General features: G+C 42.7%; 1 protein-coding gene across 10 annotated transcripts in view; it reads left to right on the top strand.

Annotated features, from left to right (window-relative positions):
* The window catches only part of ABLIM2 (actin binding LIM protein family member 2), a 918,768-nt gene that overhangs the window by 679,088 nt on the left and 226,472 nt on the right, over window positions 1–13,208 (top strand). For 7 of the 10 annotated variants that reach the window (XM_085642474.1, XM_085642469.1, XM_085642471.1 and 4 more), the window contains 2 exons: window positions 8,762–8,863; window positions 9,320–9,373. The exons of 1 other annotated variant lie outside the window; for it this stretch is intronic. In XM_085642474.1, the coding sequence (XP_085498600.1) occupies window positions 8,762–8,863; window positions 9,320–9,373 (156 nt within the window). The remainder of the gene's footprint in view (window positions 1–8,761; window positions 8,864–9,319; window positions 9,374–13,208) is intronic. 2 more of the 10 variants (XM_085642472.1, XM_085642473.1) reach the window with 1 other exon arrangement.

Raw genomic sequence — 13,208 nt, 5'->3', positions numbered from 1 at the left:
TCCCAGGTAAAATGGCAGCGCTAACCAACTAGTGGGCGGGAACGCAACGGGCAAGAGCCCGCGGTGCTGTCGGCCTAAACACCTAAAGACCCTGGAGTTGCGGCTGTGAATTTTACACCCTAAAACCTACTTCTGTGCGCTATACTACGAGAGCATGGAGTAGTATGACTTGCAGCTAGAGTTTCCTAGGGAGAATCAATGCACTGCACACCTGTTTACAGCAAATTGCTGTTATCAGCAGTGGGAAGAAAGTGTTTCCTTGAAAGAAAAACACACATTGGCATCAGCTCCTCTTCTCCTGAACTCAGTATTAACTTTCAGTGCAGAATGGGATACTGTGGTATCATGGCAGTCTGGCAGTATTTTGCACAATACTCAGGGGTGAGGGACCTCTCCTGACAAGTTGTTGAGTGAAGGGTTTTTACTATGTTTCATCTAAGATAGGAATTTTTGACATAACCCTAGGTATGCCTGATTTAACCTGTATGCATTAATATGTTAGTCTTAGACACATTCTTGTAAAAAAAATAAGGTAAAACACGTTAATTTAGATGACACTGTCTATGTTATTGTTACTATCTGACATTGAAATAGAGATGACAATGCACTCGTCCCAGACTGATGTCACATCAGGTACCTTTGCGAGGTCATTGTCTGAACATCAGGTGTCTTATCAGGGTCATTGTCTGTGCATCAGGTGTGTAATCAATGTCGTTGTCTGAATGACTTGACACTTTCACACTTTTCTTAGAAAGATAAGGACAGATGACGCCTGCAATAAAGGCAGACATGTCAATGATTAGGCAAAAATAGAGCAATGGAGTCTTGGCCTGCTCAGTGTGGATTTGGGCCTTAGGGACTTTACATCACTGGCATGGAATGTTTAGGGACTACACAAGCGAAGCCAACCTAGATAGTCATTAGCATATTTAAGGCACAATATAGACATAGCCACACAAGCTATGGCTGAATAAATTGGGACATAGAGGCTGTGTATTTATTGTGGATTTTACCATATGGACTAACAGGACCAGAATGCATTGTTACTCTCATTGGAGAGGCTCATTGGAGTTGATATAAAGACGGACTTCCTGTTGGTGGTCATTGATTGTACCCGTGATCAAGGCAAAGTTTGATTGCCGAAACGCGTTAGGGGAGACACGCAGCAGTACGTGAACTGCGTTAATGAAAATAATTAGCTGTTGCCCAGTGCATCTCGTCTCTCATTGGGGAAATGAAGAATTTTTGGAGAAAAAAAAAATATTTATATAAGTGTGTGTGTGTGTGTAATAATTCTGCATGCCTCCAAAAAGTGCCATTTGAGTGGTGCATGCCAGTCTGAAATGATTTTAGCTTGAGGGAGAGCCATTTATGTGAGATCAGGATGGGAAATATATTGTCACAGTTTCGTTCGCCTGCGACCTTTCCAGCTGCTCTGTGGGGTGCTGCTTTGAGGGGATATAGGTGAATTTACGGACTCCCTACTGAAAGGGAGTTACCATAATTCAGTCTGAAAGTGCCAGTGTCTGTATGACATGTTTGAAATCAGACTCTGGGAGGAATTGTTATGTGCCTTAAGCAGTCTGAGTGTCAGTTATGCAACTTCCACAATATTAATGATGTCTGTTTATAAGTTGCGGCTTTTTCCCAGAGCAACACCCAAAGATTCACAGAGTTTTCAATGACTGGATTGCTGTTAAGAACGGACCATTCTTTGAGCCAAGCTGGTATCAAAGTGACACAGCTGAAGGGTTACATGAGGAGAAATGTTGTTTTTATCAGATTGAGTTTCTAGAAGTGAGCAGACGTCCAAGACTTTATCTCATTGATGACTTGGCAAAGCTCATCGACATCCTTTGGAGATGAGATTTTTAATTAGAGGTGTGTGTCATCTGCCTAGAAGAGGTAAGTGATGTGTGAGTGGCTTAGAATCGAGGCGAGAGGAATATTTGCCACATAATAGAATGCAGAATGTTATTGTTTTGGTATCGCTTGTGGATTACAGTTGAACTCGAATCATATCGAGAAGGTGTCAGAGATCTGATGACCTACCCGGGCGTAGTCTAAATTTCCTGGTTTCATCCTATCAAAACCATTTTGCAGAGGCTGTGCCTGGATGTCTATTGCTTTTTCCCAGAGCAGCTGTGCCAGTTATCTAGAGTAAAGGTAAAAAACGTTTATTGGGAGGCTGCAGCCATGGATCTAGTGACCAAGAATACAGGCAGTCTTACACAGTCTTTTATTGATTTTAAGCCGTGTATGAGTTTTGAGGTAACTATCGATGAAATTGTAACCCTCTCTGGCACGTAAAAATGATCTGCAGTCAGATATAGTATCCTCTCTGTGAAATCCTTTACTTCAAACTGGTCTGCAGGGAGGGAGGTTGGTGATGACCAATGTCCTGCTTGTGGAGGGGGAAAGAATTATTGGAACACTTATTGTTCTTTTGCCCCCAGTACAGTAGTCTTTGGACAAAGTGGATCATTCCTCTTTGCAAGAATCTGGGTGCCAGGAGCTCCCAGGTTGCCTTTAGAATCTTGAGTGTTAGTACAAACAGGCCCCATATTTTTGGTGTGGCTAAATATCTTATGGCAATCTGGATATGGCTCTCCAAGTGCCAATAAAATGTGGTAGCCATCACCCGAGTAACTAAAGTAGGGAAGCAACCAAGTGGGATGTCTTGTAAACTGTAAATGTGTTCAGCCCATTAAATGTTTCGCTCTGTTTTAATATTTTACATTGTTTTTATGATAACAGCTGGACTGTTTTTATGTTTTGTGATTTTGTGAATTGTTTTTATTATTTTTACTTTGCTGATCTGTGTAATCGAAATAAAGTATTTTGACAGACTGATAAAAATTTGAATTGCACGAAGTGGCCAGCATATCCGTCTTTCCACAGTATATTTTGTAAGCCATGTTTGCCATATCCGGGAGCCTGCATTTTTCAGGGAATGTTATTGCCATTCACTAAAATTACCTTGAGGAAAGCTGATGGTAAATGACTATACATATTATGATCAGGGCACCGGCTGGGATTTTGACTTGCTTGGCGAAATGACATTTAACTCTCGCCCACCCCCCAACTGGAACTAGGACAAACTGTGATGCTTGTTAGGTCAGTTAGATGTTGCCAAGTTTTTGCCGCATTGAGCTTCTGGTAAAATGGTACAGGGCCACTATATTGGTTGACAAAAATATTGCCACAACTTCATCATCCTAAGCATTACTTCCCATGGTAAGTCTAGGTAAGCAAGTATGAAATTAAGAATAGTAAATACATACATACCCTGCAATGTAAGGCTACGTGCTGTAGGGATTTGATATTTTTATAGGTCACTATTGTTGACCTTTATATAGTGCCACACAGGTGCCTAGAGTTTCTGTGCCTTAGCAATAGGCAGGATGGAGGAAACACCAATATTGTGATGATATCTGTGTGTTAACTCGCCCAACTTCTCCTAACCCCTAGTCCTGCTCTGATATTGAACTCCAATGTAGAAGCTATACCCATTCTGTCCCCCAACCCTCTGATTGTTTGTAAATGGCTGAACCAGCAATGTTATGGCCTCCTCCATTTCTGTGTGACCCACATGAATCGTGGCGTGGTGTTGCAAAGTTAAAGTCTCCACAGGCTCCCTGTTGGTGAGCGGTTTCAAGCAGGTATTTGCTTCTGGTTTAACCCGCTATGCTCTCATGAACCACCCACTGCTGCTGGGGATGTATTGAGGGTACCTTAGTATGTGTATTTTTCTTAGGATGATCATTAAACAGTAAAGTGTTGTCCATGTAGGGCTGTGTTTTTCCTTTGCCTTATTTGATGTAGTCAGATGCATTTAATCCTTGGGCTGTGCATAATGTGTTGGCTGCTCTGATTGTATTGCATTAAACATACTCTATGTTGTGTTCAAAAACCAATAAAGAATCCTTAAGACAAAAAACATGTTATACAATGGAGACTGGTTGAGCCATGATTGGAATTAAATGTAAATTCTGCAAACCACAACATTAATGGGTGTAACTGTGTGAAATTAATTAATTTAGGCACTTCTTCAATGTATACTGTTGTAATCCATGGGAATCTACAATCCCTTATAAAAGAACAACTCAATCTTATGACAGTCGATTTATGACATCTTTAGGTAACTGAAATAATGAAATTACGTAACTGCTCAACTGTAAAAACTTATTACAGTTTAACCATGATATCAAAATGCCTGACGGAGCCACCAGCCAGGGTGAAAGACAAGTCACAGAGTGTAATTATAGCTGCAGTTTAAATAATGAAAATGTATTTTCGGTCTTCTGGTCTGTTTTTCTAAAATGAGCAATGATCAGCAGAAATGAGAGATTTATTGCTAACTTTTTTGCATGCTACAGGCCATAACTGGAAAAAGAATATCTCTCTGCATGTTTCTTTACATTCTGAGCGACATAACTTTTTTTTCTCTGATATATAGTAAGCTGATTCTAATATATTCTTATATATTATATTTTTATTAAATAAACTACTAATTTCTTTTTGCCATGTTTAATTTTGCAGTACAGACTTCACTTTTATTATGTGTGTCTGCAACAATATTATCTCTTTCATATCAAAGAGCAAGATACCAAGGGTTTATGTAGTTTGTGTGAAGAGTAATAATGTGACAACCTATTATAAGGAATAAAACACCTTCTGTATGTTAAAAAGATATTACAAGTCACCTCCGAGTTCTATGGCAGTATAAAGCAACTTGGGCATCGACCTCATTCCTCTGTATGTTCACAGAACTCACCGGTGACTTGCAATATATGTTGAGTGACAGCGGGGACTTTATGTCATATATACAATACCAATTATTATTGTCTGCTGTCAGTGTTTTACAATTCTTTCAATAAGTCGTCATTAGTCTGCTAAAATGAACAACTGCCTTTTTCTAATTATCACTAATCTTATCCTCCAATTCACTATAAGGAAGGGAAGGACTCTATTCTGCCGTATAGTCTTTCTCTTGTGGTTCTGAGACAAGAAAAGGAACACGTGCGACTTAACAGACGTTCTGCCATTACGTTTGTATACACACTGTGCAAGCAGCAATAAAGGTATCCTTTAAGTGTGTCTAAATAGATAGGTGGTGCCACCTACCTACCCACATTTTGGGTCACACGAAAACCAAATTCCCAACTGCTATAAATATAAGAGCAAAATATGCCCTTCTGTTAGGCATCAATTTGTGCTTGCTTCCATTAAAATGACACATTTCCTTCTGACGTGGCCGACTTTAGGTCGCATCCACTACTTATTTTGAATAAAAATCTGTCCTGCATCTGGGCATTCAAAGAACTTAGAACGTAAAAACTTAGGGCCTCATTTACTACAAAATGATGCAGCGCGGCTATGCAAGCCATTTTGCTGCGCTGAGCTGCGTCATTTTTAAAGAACAGGCATGCATCGTATTAACAATACGACGCCTCCGTGTGCTTTCATCTGCGCTGGCCCACAATTAACTGCCATCCGTCAGCGCGCGCACCCCTGTGTTATGTTGCAAGGGTGCCTGCATTGCAGGGATGATTGTTTTTGTGCTGGAAGCGACAGCTTCCTGCACCAAAACAATAATTGATGGCATTTTCCTTCTTCTATGTGTGCTGCAGAATGCAGCTCGCATAGAAAAAGGAAAAACCAAGGAGAAATAAAAGTATTTGTCCTTGTTGCGCCACTCCTACGTCTCCTCTGGGGAGGCGTAGGATTCAGACAAATTCCGGGGCATATCATCAAGGCCCCCGCAATAAAATTATCGCCGCTATAGCGTCCGTTTACGGACGAAAAGCGGCGATAATTGTATTGCACTATCATCAAGCAAGCGCTAAACTGCTTTAGCGCTTGCTTCCTAGCGGTATTGGGCGTTTTCCATTACGCCTTGCATGTCAGCGATAGATATCGCTAATGACATGCAAGGCAGGCGTTCCTCACCTAAACGTAATGAAAACAGTCGCTAACACAACATCGCCCTATTAGCAATGTGGCCCAGGACCAGCGAAGCGATAAAAAAACGAGCGATACCCGTGCTTATCGCAATTACTTTACGCTTGGAAAAAAGTTTACTTAGGCATACTTTCAATGGGAGGTGGATTGTTGGGATAAGGACACACTTGCACATTAGCAAACTTTTTCTTATCGCTATTTTTTTTCCGCAGGATTTCTCCCGCTATCACCCCTATCGCTGGATTTTACATCGCCTGTTAGCGGCATGTTGATAATACGCCGCTAACAGGGCGATGTACTCCAGCAATAGAAGGCGATAAAAAATAAACGCGCTAAGGGCATTTTGTGATAATTATCGCATTTGCTTGCTAATATGCCCCTCCATGCTTAACAAAACATTGTAAATCAGGGAATGTGTCAGGTTCCATGAATGTTTGTAGGAACACCCACAGCAATACCCATGTAATGCCCCTTTCACGCAGAGTATTTCGTGAAAGAGGCTCATATTTCCGAAGCCATGAAAACTCATGCAGGGTGACTATACTTTCCATTGTAATTTTGGGTTAGCCCACTGACGCACCGGCGGTGCAATGGGCTTGTAAATGAGGCCCTAAATTGGCATCAGTCTGTGACATGTGAGCGGCAAGTCGGTGTCAAATCTTTAACCGACACGTAAGAATTTCGGGATAAGGACTGACATAGTGTTGCAGGTCACATCACTGATTTTTGCCAATGTAACCACCACTTTTTCAGTCCCCAATATTTAGATATATTTTCAGGTAAGGTTAGTGTCCACTGTTCTCATTTGCAGAATATCTCTCTTGCTCTCTGAATGTTTACTGAAAATTGCATACTCTAAAATCTCAAAGAACAATAAAAGTAATTGTAGCAACATATTAAGTGAAGGAAGTGACTCTTTGCAAATTTACTTTATTTTGGTCTTCCGGAATACCAGATAAGGAGACTGCAGCTGGTACAAAATCAAGCGACCAGACTGATTCTCCGACAGCCAGGAAGATGCCATATTTCTCCTCTGATGAGGAAACGCCCCTGGTTACCAGTGAAACAGCGCTCTGTCTTTAAGATCGGCTGTACCGTCTTTGAATCCTTGCATGGCACCTGCCCTGAGTTTATCTCTTCACGCATCCATAGGTGCACCCCTGCTTGCGATCCGAGGTCCTCTCACCTCACCCTTTAGGTCAGTCCTCCCTTCAGAAACAAGAGGCACCAAATTCTCTGTTTTGACTCCTCAATTCTGGAACTCACTCCCATCTAATATTAGATCATCATCTTCTAATCCTACATTTGGACGGCTTTTGAAAACGTGGTTATTCTCCCAGGCATATGAATGAGTTGATGAGCGGCAAGCACCTTCCGGTATCCAGCGCCAAGAAACTGGTCAGTGTATGTGCTCTTTATAAATAATTGTAACATAAGGGAAGACACCAAAGCTGAATGTCTTAAAGGGGCCTTGTAATAAAAGATGTCACATTTTGTCTCAAAAACCAAGCAGACGTCATTAAACAAGGAAGCTTTGTTTGGTGATTAATAGCGATGCAGGGCTGGATAGATGGTGCTTGGTTAGTGCGACACAGTAGGAAATCATGCTATCTGTTCATAAAATCACAGACTATTTGCAGGCACGGCTAATCTAAGGAAGGGTCCCAAACATTTGGCATATGACTGGATGTGTGTCTGTTTTTTAATGAAGTGCATAACATTAGGACTTTCCATATTAATAATCACCATAAAGGGGGAGTAACATATGCATTGAAACAGACAATGTAAACGAAATGGCCAATAACACAATAGTTAAAGTGAACGGTGCAAACACGTAAAAGCAAAAATGTATGTAATAGTATCACATGTTGGTTTAGGCAGGAACCAAGGTTATCATGCAGATCATTTCAGGCTAGTGATGGTAGGCGAGGGTCGCCTCCTCTCACGCAACAGGTTTGCGTTTGCATCCTTGACACGCTCTGGTTCAGTTGCCGTGTTTTACAGCCAGTCACTTATTTTTCGAAGGCTGGAACCCCCTACTGTAGCTAGGCGAGCAATGTTTATTTAAAGGAAGTGAGGCAAAGGCAGCAGTAGGTGATGGAAGGCAAAATGTAGAGAGCCATGCTCATTCGAAGAATGATGTCCAACTTTTGGGTCTTAAGTCACCAAGTTTTATAAAATGGCAGATGTAAAAATATGCTCCTTCCTCTGACAACTTACACATGTATTTCTTTGTCTGCCCAGGTGTAAATATACCTCTTGTTGCATGTCCGAATCAGTGAACAAAATACACAATACGTGGCTGCATACACTGCTTGTTGCACATGCCATACCTTGTCATGTAAATGCAACGCTTGCTCCTCAGAAAACCTTCAACGTCATGGGATCCTCTTGCGGTCCTTGAGTTCCATTAGACGAGGCGTTCATCCTTTAATTTATAACACATTTTTAGATATAAATGAATATAACATTAATTAAGCCACCTTTAGCGCCTTGATGTCTTGCTCTTAGTGAATGCAACCAGGCACTCCAGCTCTGCTTGTGAAACGTGTATATGTGTGTCCACAAGTACAAAACGATTGAAAGCCAAGGTAATATTCGAAAAAGGCCGCCTTTTGAAGGGGGTGATGTGTTCCCGCCTGAACCCTGCACACGACCTGAAGTGAGCGCTCAGTGCAGGCATGCGCGTGGAGTATTGGATCTGCAAGGGGTTGTGGGGGTGCTCTTTTGCTTGAAGTACTCTACTTTGCTTTCCATTTTTTCCTTTTATCTACTTTCTTTGCTCTTCCCCTTGGAGGCAGTGAAAGTGGTCGGAGCACTCCGAGCCTGTCCACGCACTCAGACAGCAAATCTTCACCTTCCTCCTATCAGCAGGCTCCTAGACACTTCCATGTCCCAGGTAGGCCTCGGTGGCTTGGCTGTCTTCCGCTACTGCTTCTGTCTGTTCACTTGCGCTTTCTGATTGGTGGCTGCATCCCAGAATGAACATTTCATCCAATCAAAAGTTGATCTCAAAGTAACTTCACTATCCCATCCACAACTGCTCAACTGCTAACCAACTACGTATTTTGTGAGGTGCATGCTCGTGCCCTTAAACACGTTCTGCATTTTCTATTCAGGAGCTCAGATATCATGTCATGCACATATATGACGTTTTACGTTTGTGTACATTAGTTACTCACACAGAAACCAACAGGCATGGTTCATGTTCACTAATCATAACCATTATTGCTTTGTAACAGCAAGTTCAGCCATTCCAATGGACTGGGCAGTTCCACTGTGTGTTTTTAGTCAACATAAAAGAAATACTTGCTTATCTCACTCTTTTGTTCTTTCCCTTTTCTTTCCTGTTCAGACACCGGAGTAAAAGATAACATCTATAGAAAACCCCCAATCTACCGGCAGCATGGTACAGTCCGCTTTTCTTTTGCTGCGCTATACCGTTTGCATGCTTCTGCTAGCGAAAAGCCTTGCACGGCGCAAAACTGTCTCCTAAATCAATGTTGGCAGATCTCCTGTGAAGATTAAAGTTCACCGCACTCAGGGGTATATTTACAAGGGGATTGCGCCATCGGAACGTCACTTTTTTCGATGTTTCGATAGCGCAGTGTCCTGCACCCTATTTGCCAAGCAGTGTTGAGCCATTTTGCAAGGCGTAACGCTGCTTTGTAAATTCGGTGCCCTTTCACGCAGGTATCTGCATGAAAGGGGGTGCAATGGGTGTTGCTGTGGGCGTGCCATTAGGATTGCAAAAAACACATTGGTGCAGTCTTGGATGTCATTGTGAGTTGGTGAATTGCGGCTGAATCATAGATTCATACATAAATCGCCTTGAGTTCTATCCATCTCCAGTGTTGTCCAAATTGACTTGGCTAATAACATTGTGTATTTTTCTCATGCACTACATTTCGTACAGACAGATTGTATTTTTTTTTTTAAGGGAGACTGTTACTTTATATTAATTTCGTTCGATGAATTTAAGTACTGCACATAGCACGCATTGTTTTATGTGTACTCTACAAACCACTTTTATTTAAGCATCTTGTACATTTCAGCAGGCAGTAGTATCGAAAATGGAGGACTGTGACATCAGCACACTGCATAATGTACTTATTTATTGTGCATTCTTATACAGTGCCCATGGGCGTTAAGGCGCTTTTTAATAACGAGTAGAACAGTTACAAGTGCACTAGGGAAGTCACAGACATCAACAAAAATAACATGAAGACAGTAAATGCTCAGCAAACTGTTAAATAACACAGCAACTTTATACAGAATAATCATACAGACTGCAACGGAGCGACTCTATAAATCCTGAGATTCTCACGGAGCAGGCAGGGGTAATCCAGGTGGGTTAGGTGAAGGGCGAAGTGCCGTGCAGAGAAGAGGGTCAGGAGAGGGTGGATGTTGCAATAAGGAGGAAACACTCATCATGCCTGACATTAGGAACGGCCAGGCTGAGATCTGCGTAAATCTATTAGCTGAGACATTACCACATTCTACCAGAAGGTGTCAGGTGTGGACCATGTAGAATGTTGCTGAGCTGGTCCTTCTTGTCCCGGCCGATTTAGCAGACGCGGGCCCAGTCTATCCTGAAGTAGCAGTCAGCTGGGTAAGAACAGTTGAGGTCTGTAGGGCCTGGCTCCGTCTGGGAGTGGCAACAGAGTAGGGTGACCAGATTCTCAAAACAAAAAACGGGGACAGGTCATAGACATAGAAGTAGGACTGCGGTTTGCAGTAACCATCGACATAAAGTAGGACTATTTGACAGCTGTCGTAGACATAGAAAAAGGACTACAATTACAGCTCCCTCCACAGACCGAGATGAAGCATTACCGACAACAAATCCGCTGTCTTTTATTGGCAACCCTCTCCTTCACACGGCAGCATTAGTACTTTTTATTACATTTACACTTTTAAGGACTATAGCATATATTTGCCAAAAATCAATAAAACATCACAGGCTAGCAAACGCCAGATTTACTAGCTTTATCAATGCTCGTTTCTATAGCTGCACGTCAGCATCACATAAAGTACAACTCACCAATGTTGCTTAGTTGCTCATGACAGAAAAGCATGGGAAGTAAATTACGGAATGCTAAATTGCCAAATGGCTGCCATGGACCAATGTACAAAAAAAAACTTCTCTCCAGGTATTACTGCCTTAGGGTCTTAAGGGTGGCAAGGTTGGCCGACCACACAGTCCTCCCACATTTGCGTGGTCACTCCTGGGATGTCATGTTACCTTACTGGGTATGTATAGTGCACTCTAGCCATTGGTATCATCTCATAGTGCAATAGTGTGAAGACCTGAGCAAAAAGCTCGAGCAGCGCTGCCCGCCTCTTCCACAGGTGTTAATACTGCTCCTTTAAGTCCTTTCCAGCTAAACAGTTTGCCGTGATCTGAAAGGTCAGTCAAAAGGTCAAGTCATCACTTTGATATGGAGAACACAGATGCATCAATTTGTTAGGAATAAAACATGCAATGAGCAATGCATTAATCCTTGCACGGTATGCATAAGGGCTACTGAAAAGTTTGTATGACTATGAATACAAGCTACAGGATGAAGAAATATTGTTTTATCCAAAGTAGAAACTTTGGCTGGCACGATGACGTAGGTGGCGCTGCGTGTAAAATGTCTCTCTTCAAAGGATTTCCCTTCTTGCTACAGCGCTCACCTCAGTGACGACACATGCCGTAAACAGTGCAAAGAGAGCATGCGCGCGCATGCTCAACCGGAAGAATGAAAAACGGGGACATTTCTGTGTTTAACGGGGACACTGTTTGAAAACAGGGACATTTGAGTCATTTGGAGAAAAGTATCGGGACACGGGGACACTTCCCCAAAAACGGGGACCGTCCTGGGAAAACGGGGACGTCTGGTCACCCTACAACAGAGCCATAGGCTAGTCCTGGGACTCCCTGCTTGCTATGTAATGCTAGTAGAGTAACTAGGGTGACCAACTGGCATCGGTGCAAATTCAGGACGGTGAGTGTAAAAATTCAGGACAAAGGGTCAAAATTCAGGACACTAATTCAGGACAGGAGGTCAAAATTCAGGACAAAACTTCAGGACAATAGGTAAGTTTTACAGACACATCAGAGGAGGTCGCGCAATAGTATATAAGTAAGCCCAGCCATATCCAAACATATTCAACCATTTGCAAACCTATCCATCATGTATCATTCCATCTATCATTTCACTCATCCATCCCTTCATCCATCCTTTCACTCATCTATCCACCCATCCACCCTTTCACCCTATCCATCTGTACACTCATCTATCCACTCTTCTATCCATCCATCCATCCATCCATCCATCCATCCACACATCCATCCAGCCATTTAACCTTTCACCCATCCAGCCATCCTTTCACTTACTCATCCATTCATCCACCCAGTCACTCATCCTTCCACCCATCCACCCTTTCAGTCATCCATCCATCCATCCTCCCTTTCTCTCTCCATCGACCCTTTCACTTAGCCATCCTTCCTTCCACCCACCCACCCATCTACTCATCCACTCATGAATCCATCCATTGACCCTATCACTCATCCATCCTTTCTCTCATCCATTTATCCTTTCACTCCTTCACTCATCTATTCATCTATTCATTCTTTTGTCCATCAACCCTCCCTTTCACTCACTCATCCATCCATCCTTATATCCACCCTTTCACTCATCCGTCCATCCATTCACCCTTGCACTTATCAATTCATCAATCCATCCATCATTTCACTCATCCATCCATCCACCCACTCACTCATCATCCACCTTTTCACTCATCCATCCTTTCACTCATCCATCCTTTCACTCATCCATCCACCCTTTTACCCATCCAGCTACCCTTCCACCCATACATCCAGCTAGTTACCTTTTCTCTCATCCATCCTTCCACTCACTCATCAATCCATCCATCCTCTCTCATTATCCATCTATTCAATCTTTCATTCATCCATTCACCCTTTCACTAATTCATCCAGCCATCCACCCATCCCTTCACTCACTCACTCGCCCACCTTTTCATATTAATTTGGAGATGAGTCTTTTTGAGAAGAGGCCCATCAAGAACTTTACCCTCGCTGCAGGAGCCATTCCAGGACCGGGACAGAAGCCACCCAGGGCGGGGGACAGGAGCCATCACAGGCGGGGGGGGGGGGCAGGAGCCACCACATGGGGAGGCAGGAGCCATCACAAGAGGGGGAACAGGATCCACCAGGGTGGGCACAGGGGTGGGCATGC

This window comes from Triturus cristatus, chromosome 2_2, assembly GCF_964204655.1.
Source record: "Triturus cristatus chromosome 2_2, aTriCri1.1, whole genome shotgun sequence".
Classification (NCBI taxonomy): Eukaryota; Metazoa; Chordata; class Amphibia; order Caudata; family Salamandridae; genus Triturus; species Triturus cristatus.
This window is presented reverse-complemented; position numbering and strand designations above follow the sequence as displayed.